This window comes from Silurus meridionalis, chromosome 11 (assembly GCF_014805685.1).
Source record: "Silurus meridionalis isolate SWU-2019-XX chromosome 11, ASM1480568v1, whole genome shotgun sequence".
Classification (NCBI taxonomy): Eukaryota; Metazoa; Chordata; class Actinopteri; order Siluriformes; family Siluridae; genus Silurus; species Silurus meridionalis.
This window is the reverse complement of record NC_060894.1, coordinates 2846486-2860000: the sequence shown is the minus strand read 5'-3', so window position 1 is coordinate 2860000 and position 13515 is coordinate 2846486. Positions and strand designations below refer to the sequence as shown.

The 13515-nt window shown below is 40.0% G+C and overlaps 1 protein-coding gene across 1 annotated transcript in view; it reads left to right on the top strand.

Annotated features, from left to right (window-relative positions):
- rnf208 (ring finger protein 208) overlaps positions 1-13512 on the top strand; it is a 16343-nt gene extending 2831 nt beyond the window's left edge. The window contains exons 2-3 of the mRNA XM_046861447.1: positions 10373-10514; positions 11000-13512. Of these exons, the coding sequence (XP_046717403.1) occupies positions 11177-11965 (789 nt within the window). The 5' untranslated portion in view covers positions 10373-10514; positions 11000-11176 and the 3' untranslated portion in view covers positions 11966-13512. The remainder of the gene's footprint in view (positions 1-10372; positions 10515-10999) is intronic.
- Positions 13513-13515: the final 3 nt, after the last annotated feature.

The following is a 13515-nucleotide window of genomic DNA, read 5'->3' as shown; positions in this document are numbered from 1 at the left end:
GGATGTGGTGAGGGAAGACGTGCAGTTGGCTGGTTTAAAAGAAGCAGACGGAGAGGACAGAGGAATTTAAAAACAGATGATTTCTTGTGGCAAACTAGTGTGCAACAAACTGAGGGGGGCGCCAGTGAGCACCCCTTGGCCCGCCCTCGCTCATTTAAATGATTTACCTGTACAGTATACTTGAATTCAGGAAATATTCAATGATGATTAAATGTGTTTAACCTTTCTATGGAAGGTTTTATGGAATTATTTGTACAGTGTAGGGGTGGAGCGTTGTGCTGTAAGGACGGAGACATGGGGGGGGCGGGGTGACCATAGGAATCTTGTCTAGGGTGCCGAAAAGGGCAGAAATGGCCCTGCCTACAGTATCTGATTGGAGAGACACATGTGTACAGGTGTTCCTAATATAATGACAGTGCAGAGTATGTTCAGTCTGGTTCAAGTGTAATACGGTACAACATATATTTTTGGTTATATAATAATTATATAGAAAATATTGCAGCAACGGAAAGCTACGTAGCTACAAAACAGCGAGGATGCTAATACTAACAATCACTTTCATTTATCATGGAGATTACCAATCGCTTTACAGCACAGCGGGCTTGAATTTGGCGAAAGCCCCCAAAAACAGACAAGTGCATGGAGAGCTGGAAAAGGCAAAGTGATGATTAAACAGTTTTTCTGTAATGCAACTCAGTCACTGCAGCGTTCCTTGTATGGGGCGCTATTACTTTTGCATTTCAGTCGCTGTCAGGTTTGGAAGTGAAATCTTTAGCTCATTTACACTTAACTATACTGAAAGATAACTGGGATATATTCTGGATGTGTGTGCGTGTGTGCGTGTGTGTGTCTGTGTGTGTGTGTGTGTGTGTGTGTGTGTGTGTGTGTGTGTGTGTGTGTGTGTGTGTGTGTATGTGTGTGTGTGTGTGTTTTCGCATGTGTGTGTGTTGTGTGTGTTTGATTACGGTACTGTAGTGTAGTAGCAGCAGACACAGGAGGAACAAAGAGAGCTTGCCAAACTGCAGGCAAAATGGCTGACGCTTGCTCTGAATGACAGGCACTGAATTATTAAACACACACACACACACACACACACTGATGTAACACTACTGAAAGAGTTGAGATAAAGAGTGCAAACCTGCCGTGTGTATTTGTGTAACGTGTGTATTTGTGTGTGTGTGTGTGTGTGTGTGTGTGTGTGTGTGTGTGTGTGCGTGTGTTTTTGTGTGTGTGTGTGTGCGTGTGTGGGTGTGTGTGTATATGTGTGACTTTTTATAGGCTGCATGCTGCAGTGTTACTGATTGTGTCTAAGGTACAGGTGGAATGTATCCCACACACACACACACACACACACACACACACACTCTTCTGTGAAGAGACAGACAGAGAGTGTGAGGAGGAAGAGAATCAGGAATGTTCTGGGTGGTTCATGTGTTGGGTTTGTCTGCATTTTGTTTGTGTGTGTGTGTGTGTGTGTGTGTGTGTGTGTGTGTGTGTGTGTGTGTGTGTGTGTGTCTGTGTGGGAGAGAACAGGGGAGGTGAACAGGAATGTTCTAGATCTCTGAATAAAAAAATATATATTGAATGCAGGAGAGCTTATTAGACAGATGGGAGTGAAGGTAGAGAAAATTTCCTCTCACATCCGTATCTGTGTGTGTGTTTGTGTGTGTGTGTGTGTGTTGGTGGAATGCGATGTGATATGGCTTGCTAAGAACTGACCATCTGTGTGTGTGCGTGTGGGCACAAAGCTATGTCCGGTATTAGCAGAAGTGAGTAAAACTTAAGGAAAAAAAAAAGAAATAAACAAAAATGTTTGTTCTGTGAAGTTTGGTAGAATAAATGAAAGTCTATGTCATCTAAGTCTATCTTCAAATTTGGAAGGGTTACATATGTGGTAATGTAAATGTACATAGAAATTTATAGCTAGAACATTTTCTCAACTGACAGCATTGTAACCTGTGGTAACTTTTTGTGTAACCTTTTCTATAGAGTCAAATAGAAAATCCAGAACATACCATGTTGCTGTACCCAAACCGAATACCTTTAGCTGGACAGTGCTTTACTTTAACAATAAAGTGGACGAAGTACACAAACATCTACTGTAGCTGAGCAAAAGTGGAAATCCACTCAGTAAAATGTGACTCCAGTAAAACTAAAAGTGTCCCTTTAAACTTTCACCTGAGTAAAAGTGGGAAGGTTTTTGATATTTAAATGTACTTAAGTTTCCAAAGTGCTATGATTTATTACAACTATAATGTTTCTATTATCATTTTTCTCACAAGACTCTTTACTTAATCAACTCAGTTTATGTGAAAAGACTCGAACGTGCACTGATTGATTTCTATTTTAATTATCATAAGCCCAAAACCTTCTTTTCAACTTCTTTAAAAAAATTTCGCAAAGTGTGTTGTTTTGAGTTCGAGTCTGGAGTTTCTTCATCATTTATTCCTCTCTAAATGTTCTGCTTGATGTTGAACTGATGCTGAACTGTATGTTGGTGATGAGTAGATACACCAATCAAAACCAATTTAAAACAGAGCGAGCGCTCGACCCTGATTGGTGTCTCGCTGCGTGTTTGACCAGTTACGTTTTTATCCTCATAAATAAAAAGGAACGACTGATTTCGCAAAATGTAGTTGAGTAAAAAGAGATATTTGACTTTGAAATGTAGTGAAGTGAAAGTAAAAGTCTCCCCAAATACAAATACTTCAGATACGTGAAACAACTACATTGACAATAAATAACATTTGCAATTGACATTTTGATTTTGTCCGAAAGGAACTTTACAGAACATTTACTGTGGATTTTTCAAAACAACAGACATTGTCAAACAGGACACAGTAGAACAGAGCTCTGTATCACTGACAGAAATCTCATACAGCGAGAATGAATGTCGTTACTGAAGCAAGAAACCCAATGAACACAATTCAGAACGTCTCCTTTCACTGTAGCCGCAGCTGCACCGCCCACATCTGTTATCTGTAGCGGAAGCATTAATGTTAACCTCATAAAATGACCCCGGGTTTTCCCTGCATTTTTATGCAGTGAAATCTGTTTTGAACTGTTTGCGCCGACCTTTCCTCACAATGTCCAGCTTTTCTTAAGAAAAGTCTGTCACGCAAATGTTAATTGTATCTTCCACCAAATCAGTTTCTTCTCCACTGTCAGTGATTGTAGTATTAAAAAAATCGATTAAATCCACATATATTTGAGATTGAGCAGTTTGCTACAGATGCAGCTTGCGAGCTCTGACTTGCTCACTCTCTGACCATCTGATCAAAGGACGTGAAAATGCAGATGTGACTGGATGCCAGCAAGGGGGCCTCAGAGTGGCCAAATCTCAATATGATTGGTTAAAGCAACAGCTTCAAGCAACATGGATTTGAAGCTACCAAAAGCCGGCGACGTTTTTTTTTTTTCTTTTTTTTCAGGAGTGATGTGACGGCTGAATTCTGCTCTCTATTGCAACTCCAAAGTAAACAGACACTTGGTGGCGCTGCTGCCTGAGAGCAATGCTATGAAATGAAGAGAATAGATTATTTGGGATAATAGGCAGGGAAGGCCTTGCTGCGCTGTAGAAAAAGAATCATTCTTCAAACTGATCTTGAGGTAACACTTTTTTGTCTGTTAACATGTTTACATCACTGCTATCATGCCTGGAGCTGTCTCGCATGTCTGGTGTCGTAATGTTGGTTTCTCTTAGATGAACATCATCAAAATGTCTCACATACCGAGATTCTAATAAAAAAACTGTATGACATCACTGGAATTTTGTCACTGGTTGGCTGCCTGGTGTTGAAATCACTAAATTGGTGGAGTTATGTGTTCTGAGACACCGATCTCGACTCGACTGAAGAATTCTTTTACGAAGTGTCATTTTTGTCTGTGACAGAGAAATTGCTGACAAAAAATAAGATTTTTTTTAATTTATTTATTTTTTATTATAAATCATTACAGTATTCGAGTGTAGAAGAGTAAAGCCAGACTGTCTTGGGAAGGTGGTAGCTTATTGTTTAAGGCATTGGACATTATATCTGAAAGTTGTGAATTAAAATCCCAGCCACACCAATTTGGCACTACAGGGCCCCTGAGCAAGGATCTTAACCCTATGGCTGCTCACTTGTATGAATAAGATAAAAGTTTGTCAAATGTCATAAATATAAATTATTAGCTTAGTGGTTAAGGCATTGGACTCTGGATCGGAAGGTCAAACGTTTCCAGCACCACCATGCTGCCAGTGCTGGGCCCTTAAGCTAGGCCCTTAACCCTCAGCTGCACAATTGTGTCACTCTGGATAAGGGCATGTGCTAAATGCCAAAAATGGCATGAGGAATTTTAGACTCAAGTGTCCAACAGGGAACAGTTGATAGACTCAACAATAATAGAAGTAAATATAATGAATTAATATCCGGATGTCACCCTGATGAGGACGAGCTTTCTTTTAAGTCTGATTCTGCTTAGGGTTTCTTCAAATCAGCTCAGACAGTTTTTCCTCACCACCATCACCTTTGTCTTGCGTATTAGGGATCAACTTACAGGGACAAATTTATGAATTTATAAAAGGACGATGTCTATTGTTAAAAGTGCTATAAACTGGATGGAATATGTGTGTTAAAAAGAGGGGGGTTATAAGTAGTTTATAAATGAGAGTTCTGGGATGAGCACAGGACAGGATTTACTGCTATAGCAGTATCTATTACTGTAGGTTACTGACATCCATGTAGGACCATGTACTGTACCGCAGTATGGATTTAAGTTGACAGCTACAGAAGTGCCATCAGAATGGCTCAGGAAAATCTTCATACTAAACTGGGCTAGACCAAGTATGGAAAATGTTCAAATTTGGATTAGTCCTACATCATACCACATTGTCTACTGAAAGAAAAAAACTCACTATGATCACATGACACAAAAAACTATTTTAGTAATAATTCTGGCCAAGCAACAATTGACCTGAGATTTTATGCTAATTACATATGATAAAGCAACAAATCCAAATATTTCCTCAGAGCAAACCAATCTAACTTACGTACCTGCCTCAGATCCGTTTATTTATTGCTTTGAAATGATTTTAGCTTGTTTTCATATCAGCTTAGCAGGAAGTAGCAGAGATCATTGTTGTCTGCAGTGTGGGTCCTCAGCTAATGCTGTTGTTAATGAAGCTGGTTTGAAAAGACATTCTGGAATAAAACAGGCATGTCTATGCAGTAAAACAATTGAAATTGTCACAAAGCAGCTTTACAATCATAAATAGGTTAGAAAATTGAGTTAGTTTTTTAATTTGTTAATGCTTATAAGTATCCCAAATAAGCAAGCCAGTGTTAACTATGGCTAGGAAAATCTCCCTGAGATGATACGAGGAAGAAGCCTTTAGAGGAACCAGGCTCAGAAGGAAACCCATCCCCATTTGGATGATACATAGAATGCCCTCAAATGTCCATCAATGAACATTTAATAACCTCAATAATGATGTAACTGTTTCATAGACAGTTTTTCCCAGTCGCCTCTTTAGGGATACATTTTGAAACTGATTGCTAAGGCTAAAGTTTTTATTCACGATAATTCTGTAAAGCTGCTTTGGGATGATTTGAAGTATTAAAAGCACTATATAAATAAAATTTTTAATTTGATCATGTGTAAACGTAGATAAATAAAGTAATTTCTTGTAAACAAAGCCAGTCTCGAAACCTTTTGATACCAGCTCGTATTTTGATGCTATGTACACTTGGCTTCTATAACAATTTGTATTGTGATAGCAAGCGATTTTCATTGCATGCTAGTTCATGCTTATAAGATGAGCAATAACACAGTTGTTAGCGTAAGGTAGTCACACAATTGTTGGTTCTCTGTTGCTAATTTTCGTCATTAGCTTAAATCTGTGTGTGATTTGTTTAATGCTTTCTGCATTATCTTTGAAGCTAGAGGTCAACTTTAACTGGTGGTTTGATTTCTGAAATATATTTGAGTGTTTTTGGCACTTTTTATAGGTAAATGTTAGGCACTGAAGATGACTGCTGATGGAGTGAAGTTGGAGTATAAAGGAAATTGTGTATAAACTTTCTCTACATGAACGTTTAAGCTCACATGGCTAAGAGCTTTAAATGTAAGGGTGTGTGCGTATGTGTGTGTGTGTGTGCGCACATGTGTGTGTGTGTGTGTGTGTGTGTGCGTGTATGTGCGTGTGTGTGTTTTTGAGTCCCTATACAGGGAGGACTTTGTGTATTTGTGTGCCACCACACCCACCATCCATTTCCTTATTAAAACCCTGTATACTTACACTACCACTCCCCTCCTCCCTCCTTTAGATCCTACTGTGTGTTGTGCTGACTTGGTCTCTCTCTCTCTCTCTCTCTCTCTCTCTCTCTCTCTCTCTCTCTCTTTCACTCACTCACTCACTCACTCACTCACTCACTCACTCAAATTAGCAGCCTGTGCTGTTGGTGTGCCTCGGTGCTCCACCTCTGGCCCGTGATACAGATGTTAGCAGCTGCAGCAGCAGCAGAAGGCTTTAATATCGCTGCTGCTTCTTCTGTGAGCCGCTTATATAACAGCTGAATCACCATACACTGCTCCAGACCCTGTGTGTGTGTGTGTGTGTGTGTGTGTGTGTGTGTGTGTGTGTGTGTGTGGAATAGAAAGATACAAATATTTCCAAAATTTAAAAATGATGAAATGGAAAGAAACAAAGAAAGACAAAAGTGAACAAAACAGAAATGAACAGAAATAAAAAAGAACAAAAGAAATAAAAGTAACGGAAAAAGTAAAGTAAAGTAAAAAAAAAAAAAGTTCCCAAAGAAGAGAGAAAAGCAAAAGAGATGAGGGACAGAAGAAGGAAGGAGAAAGGGAGGAAGAAGTGAAGGAAGGAAAGAAGGAAGGAAAAAGGTTGGAAGGAAAGAATGAGGGAGAGAGGAAGGAAGGAGAAAAGGAAGGAATGAGGGAAGAATAAGTAATAAGTAGATAGATAGATAGATAGATAGATAGATAGATAGATAGATAGATAGATAGATAGATAGATAGATAGAGTGTAAGTAAGTGTGTGTGTGTGTGTGTGTTTGTGTGTGTGTGTGTGTGTGTGTGTGTGTGTGTGTGTGTGTGTGTGTGTGTAGGTGTGTTGAGGGTAAATAATGCAGGAATAAAGGAACCTGGTAAGGAACAGCAGTGTTTACACACAGCCTTGAGTCTCACTCTGTTCATCCTTACATCTGCTCACCTCCAAACCCTCTGTGTTAAAGTGGACTGATGAGAACCACAGGTCTGGTCAGCAGAACCTAGTTCTCAAATTACTTCCTGTTCTCTGTATGTGTTTTTATCCGGGAGATGTTCTGAGATGTTCTTCAGCAGATTGTAACGAGAGCAGCCATTTTCTTTACCAAGTCACATGCTACAGAGACACCAGCTTGTACTGCTGTCAGATGGCAGATTCATATGTGTGTGTGTGTGTGTGTGTGTGTGTGTGTGTGTGTGTGTGTGTGTGTGTGTGTGTGTGTGGTTATTTTTGGAGCTCACAGTTTCCTGCCTGTGAGTGATGGCAGCTCAAAGACTCCCAGATACTCAGCAAATGGAGGCCTTTTGCGTTTTCTAGAACAACAGCTTCGACAGCTTCAAATATTAATATGCACGTACTCGTTGCTATGGCAACGTTTCCTGCAACGAGATGTTTCTTTAACATTAATCAAAGTCTCTAATATCAGACAAAAGTATTGGGACACCTGACTTTTCCATCCATATGTGGTTCTTCTCCAAACTGTTACCACAAAGATGGAGAGACACAATTTAATAGGATGTCTTTGGATGCAGGATCATGACATTTTGAAATAAAGAGCTGCATGGATTAAAGTGGAAGATCTCCTGCTATAGAGCTCCAACCCTATTGAACTGATACCCTATTGGCTGAATAAATCTCCACAAATCTCCACATAATCTGGTGGAACATCTTTCTGAAACTGTGGAGCCTACCATAACAGTAAATGGGAACAAAATGTGGAATGGGATGCCTCAAAAATCTTATGTTCAGGTGTCCACAAACTTTTTACACAATGTAGTGGATTTTGTCATTGTAACTGTGTAAAGTTGGGACAGGTTGTGTCCAGCAAGTCACTGTAGGAGAATGAAAACACCACATGTTTGCTTTTCAGTCTGACTAAGCTTAACTTCATGGCTCAGGCATGGGAGGGCAGAAAGGTTTGCCCAAGCTTAGCATGCTGATGGAGAATAGCAAAGCTTAGCTACAAGATCCTAGCATCTTTGTCTGATGACTAAGCTTACTAGCTAGCCACTGAGGAACAAGACTATCTTGAAGACTTCCATCAATTTGAATCCTGCCATAGCTTTATGCTAGCAAGAAATATGCTAAATATGGTCATATGGGAAAACTCGCTAGTTGGAATGTTGCTGTGTTGTAGATGTTATATGCTAAATACCATGCTAGGCATTCTCCAGAAGCTATACTGTGTGTCAATGATAAATAAATCTTTATTTATTTATTTATTTATTTATTTATTTTACAAATGCTACAATACCCCAATATATATTTTTTATCCTGTTTATCATTTTTGCCATAGATAGCAGATCCTAGCATCTCTGTCCAACAACTAGCATCTAGCTTCGAACAAGTGAGAAATACAATGTGTGTGTATGCTTGTTTTTGTGTGTGTGTGTGTGTGTGTGTGTGTGTGTATGCATCTATGTGTGTGTGTGTGTGTGTGTGGGTGTTTGTGTTCATAAGAATTAAATGGTTACTTTTTTAGGAGAAAATGTTGTCTTCTGTGTCTGTGATGTCCTGAAGTGTTGAGGGACAGAAAACTGTCAAAAGATAAAAAGCCCAAAAATATCACAATTGTCAAAAAAACACACGCACACGCACTCAATCTTTTTTTTTTTCTTTTTTCATGTCTTCCAACTGTTCATCTTTCAAGTAGGTCACCTTTCTCTCCATCACCATCTCTTTCTCCACCCACTGCAAGTGTGTCACTTCTCCGTGGGACTTCCTGTCCTCGTCGAGAGAACAACACAAACACACACATACACACGCATTCTCCAACTCACTCGCTGATGACTCGGTCTCACTTGTCACTCCGCCGAATAAACCGCTTTTGTTCGCCGGCTGTGACTCATTGCAGACCTACACACCGACGTCTATATTAAAATCTTCCTCTGTGCTTGTTTTACAAACGCCATCCATTCAGTTTGGTTGTGTACGTTCAGGACAGGTTCTTCCTGCAGCAAGGTCAGGCCTGTGTTCACTGCAGGACTGCTGACTGAGAGAGGAAAACACCACATGTTCACTTTTCACTCGGTTAAGCTTAGCCTTATGGGTGTGCGGTGTGAGTTCGAGGCGTACGCTGCAAATAAGGAAGGGCAGAAACGCAGTATCTCTATACAGAAATAATAGGGATTTCGAAAGCTTAGCATGCTGGGGGATTAGCAATCCTGAACTTTAAAAAACGCTAACAACTGAATAATGCTAAACATTCGCCACATATTGCATTGTCTTTTCACGATAAACCATTCATGTTTTATTCATGAAATTGTTTCCTTTGGTTTCTAGAGTATTATTGTTGGACAAATGCTAACCTGCTGCGTTATTATTATTTTTTGCTTCTGTTTAGCAAGTAGCATTTGGGTTACTTCCGAGCCACAGCGACGCAATTTTATCTACATTAAGGCATTTCTTTGAAACCCCCTTGGTGCTTTTTGGCTAGCAAGAAATATGCTGATTTGCCAAGGACATGGGTGATCATTTAAAATCTTTCAAAAACTTGCTTGCAATGTTCCTGAGCTTCTATCAAATATAAGGCGATGGTGGTGATGGTGACAAGTGTTTGGAGATTCTCATAGAGTTCTCCCTGTGTCTGCTTGGATTTCATTTTGAGTTCTAAGGTTTCCTTGTACCTCAAAAACATGCTGGTAGGTGTATTAGCTAACTTGGTCTCTTGGTGTAAATGAATGGGTCAGTGTGTGTGTGTACACATGTTCATTGTGCCTTGTAATGGCTTGGTGTCCCATTCAGGGAGCATTTTTACCTCACATCCAGAATAGTGATGGATTGTTCATGAACGATTCGTTCATTTTGAACGAGTCTTTAACGTGGCTCAGAAGAATGAGACATCTCAAAGAGTGATTCACTCATTTTCTAGTGGACACACATGAGCAAAGCAAATCTCCATAAGTTGTGTATAGAAAAAAAAAGAATTGACTTTGCATAAGTTTCAGAAAATTAATTTCCGTTTCCGTTAGATGTTCCAACCATTCTGACCCAATTGACCTGTGAACTTTTTAGCAGCTTCAGAGCAAGTTGATTTATTCAGAGTGAGCTAAATTGCTAACTTTATCAGCCGACCACATAACTGTAATTGTTTTGTTTTTGTCATAGGGAAAAAAAACACAACCCCGTGTCTAGACAAGATCTCCTTGGACTTTCTACTGGAACTTGGTTGGATCTGTCAAGCGTGGACCTACACTTCATACACTTAAATCCCTTAGAGGAGTTCCAGGTTCTCTTAGACCAGGACCAGGTATTTCTGTTGCTGGACAAACCACTCACTCAATAAATCTCTTCAGGTGGAAGGAGTATAGTACCAGACAAAAAGGAGGTTAACTCGATTGTGCCATTTGCAGAGGCGAGACTGTTGACGTTCTGTCAAATTGACTTTGGGGACACTACAGCTCAAACCCAACAAGCATTAAATACTTTCTTATAGAGACTTTATGTGTAGGTGCTTATAACGTGTATAAATATTTATATATATATATATATATATATATATATATATATATATATATATATATATATATATATATATATATATATTGTGCCAGCTTCAATTGTATAATTGTGGTTAAATATTCTGTACTGTGTTCAGCCATTTGTTTGTTAAAACTGGATTTTTGTTAGTAAGTATTAATAAACAGGGTAAAAGTTGCCAAGTAACTAGACTTTATAAACAACCTGGGCATTGAAACCTACCTACCTGAACATCTTGAACTTTGCCATCTACAGTAGACTAAGAAGAGTGGCTGGCGGAAGAACAATGGACAAAAGCATGCGTCCTCACGTTCCCTGTAATGGCTGAGTGTCCTACTTGGATCGTACTGAAAATACCATTCACAGGGTTGTGTTGAACACCAAACACACAGACACAAAGCTGCAGAGATCATCCAACTCTTCCTGGAGCGAATGTCCTGTCTGAGGCTCCAGCCTGTGACCATCCCAATGGATACTGTCAAGATCATCCAGTCGGAGAAATTCCCAAGGGAGTGCCCTGTTCCTGTGACCCAGCCTCGCTTTGCACCTCCTCCCCGTGTAGCCTGGGATGGAGGAGGTGAAGGTGAGGTCATCGTCAACCAGGCCTGCGGTGATATCGGAGTTGAGGTGAACGGTAACACTCTGATTAACCCACGTCCTCTGGCATCGCCTCCAGCACCAGTCCTCCGTCGTGAAGCTAGCTTTTTAGCCCATCGCAAGGCTAGCAACAGCGAAATATGCTACCACCAATTCCACTACAAGATGGATGACGTGATCGTGAACCAGTATGTTCTGCGCTCGTCGTCTACCTCGTCCTCCTCGTCATCTTCAACGTCTTCGGGGCCAGTGATGCCATGCGAACCACTGGATTGCCCGACTTGCGGGCACACGTATAACTTTGCAGGGAAGCGTCCGAGAATCCTGTCCTGCCTGCACTCAGTGTGCGAGGAGTGCCTGCAGATTCTGTACGAGTCCTGCCCCAAGTATAAGTTCATCTCTTGCCCCACGTGTCGCCGTGAGACCGTTCTCTTCACCGATTACGGTTTGGCTGCGCTCGCCATCAACACCAGCATCCTGAGCCGCCTGCCATCTGAGCCCGGAGGGACCGTACAATGGGGAGGAGACGCCGACCGCAGCTGCTACCAAACGGTGCGCCAATACTGCCAATCGGCCTGCACGTGCCACATCGCTAACCCGCTTTCCACTTGCGGCATCATGTAGACCTAGATCGAAACCAGTCCACCAGGTGCCACTGTTCGAGCCAAAATCCACAAAAAACACAAATCCACAAAAACCAGTGACCCCATGAGTCCAAAAAAAAAATTCAACACTCTCTGTCTTACCCTGCCAATGCAAATATTATCTATAGATCTATTTAGCGCAGACGGTTGATGTCTGGACTTTTAAGAAGTGAAAGAGACACTTGTGCAAGGAGCCAAGAGAAATGTTCTATCAGAGTAAATGTATTTTATGTACGGACTGATTGATTCCCTTTTCCCCTCCAAGTTCCTGTTTATCTTGTTTGGATGTGTTTGTCATTGACATCTCTTCACATGGGAATGCCAAGGGAGACATTGTCTCCCACCCACCCTCAACCCCCCACTCCTCTCCCTCCCCCCACCTTACTCCTGGGAAAAAAATAAAGCAAATAAATGAATCAAATCAAAATGGTTTGCTTCAAGTGAAATTGAAACCTGTGGATCGGTAACGCTTTAGCAATGCATGCCACAGCCTGGGTTTCATGTCACAAAAAAAAAAAAACGTTAAGGCAAAAAAAAAAAACAAGACAAAAACATCTATCAATACGATTATATTAAATCAGTTGCGAATTTTACTGTACATCTGTTGCACATTAAACAAATTACAGTCAATTAGACAAAGCAAATATACAGGCTATTTTATATAAATACTAAAAAAAAATCATGACATATAGAACATACAACAAGGAGCTGCACTGGTCCTTGAGATTTTCACCGAATTTAGCAGCACACAATCGAAAAAATACTTTTACAATATAAAAATATAATATATTTACATTTATGGCATATTTATCCAGACACCTTTATCCAGAGTGACTTACAACTGAGCAGTTGAGGGTTAAGGGCCTTGCTCAAGGACCCAAGCTTGGTGATGCTGATCACAACCTTCCGATCAAAAGTCCAACATCTTGACCACTGAGCTCCCACATCCCAATAAAACAACACATAATATAATGTACACATTGCTATATATTGAATTTTTCTCAAATCCTGAGGAATTTTCATGAAGCTTCTTTGACCTACCTGAGTTTATTTTTATTATGTATTATTTATTTTTGTATTAAACAATAATAGCTATTTTTTTTGTGCAGCTTATAAAAGAATGAAAAATGTATTCCTTAGTAATAATGTACAATAAATGCATCGGAAGTGCTTAGTTTATTATAATGCATCGATCATGCATTATTTAATATCTGGTAAAATACTATTTAGGGTTTATGAGTGTAGTTCTGAAATTAACAAGCTACAGTATAAAGAGTGTGTAGCACAAGCCTGTGTCATCTCCTGACCCCACCCAGGCTCGAAACCGTACTCAAGAAGAACATGATGTGATCTGAATGCTATGCTGGAACACCTTTTTTGAATTCAGACCACATCATTAACACCAGTTTAACATCGTTTCTTGGATATCTTGCCCTTGATTAAAATTACTACAAAATGAATGTTATACATAAAATTTGCAGGAAATGTCAATGAGCTTTGGTGCATTATTGTTGTTTCTCATTTTTACCT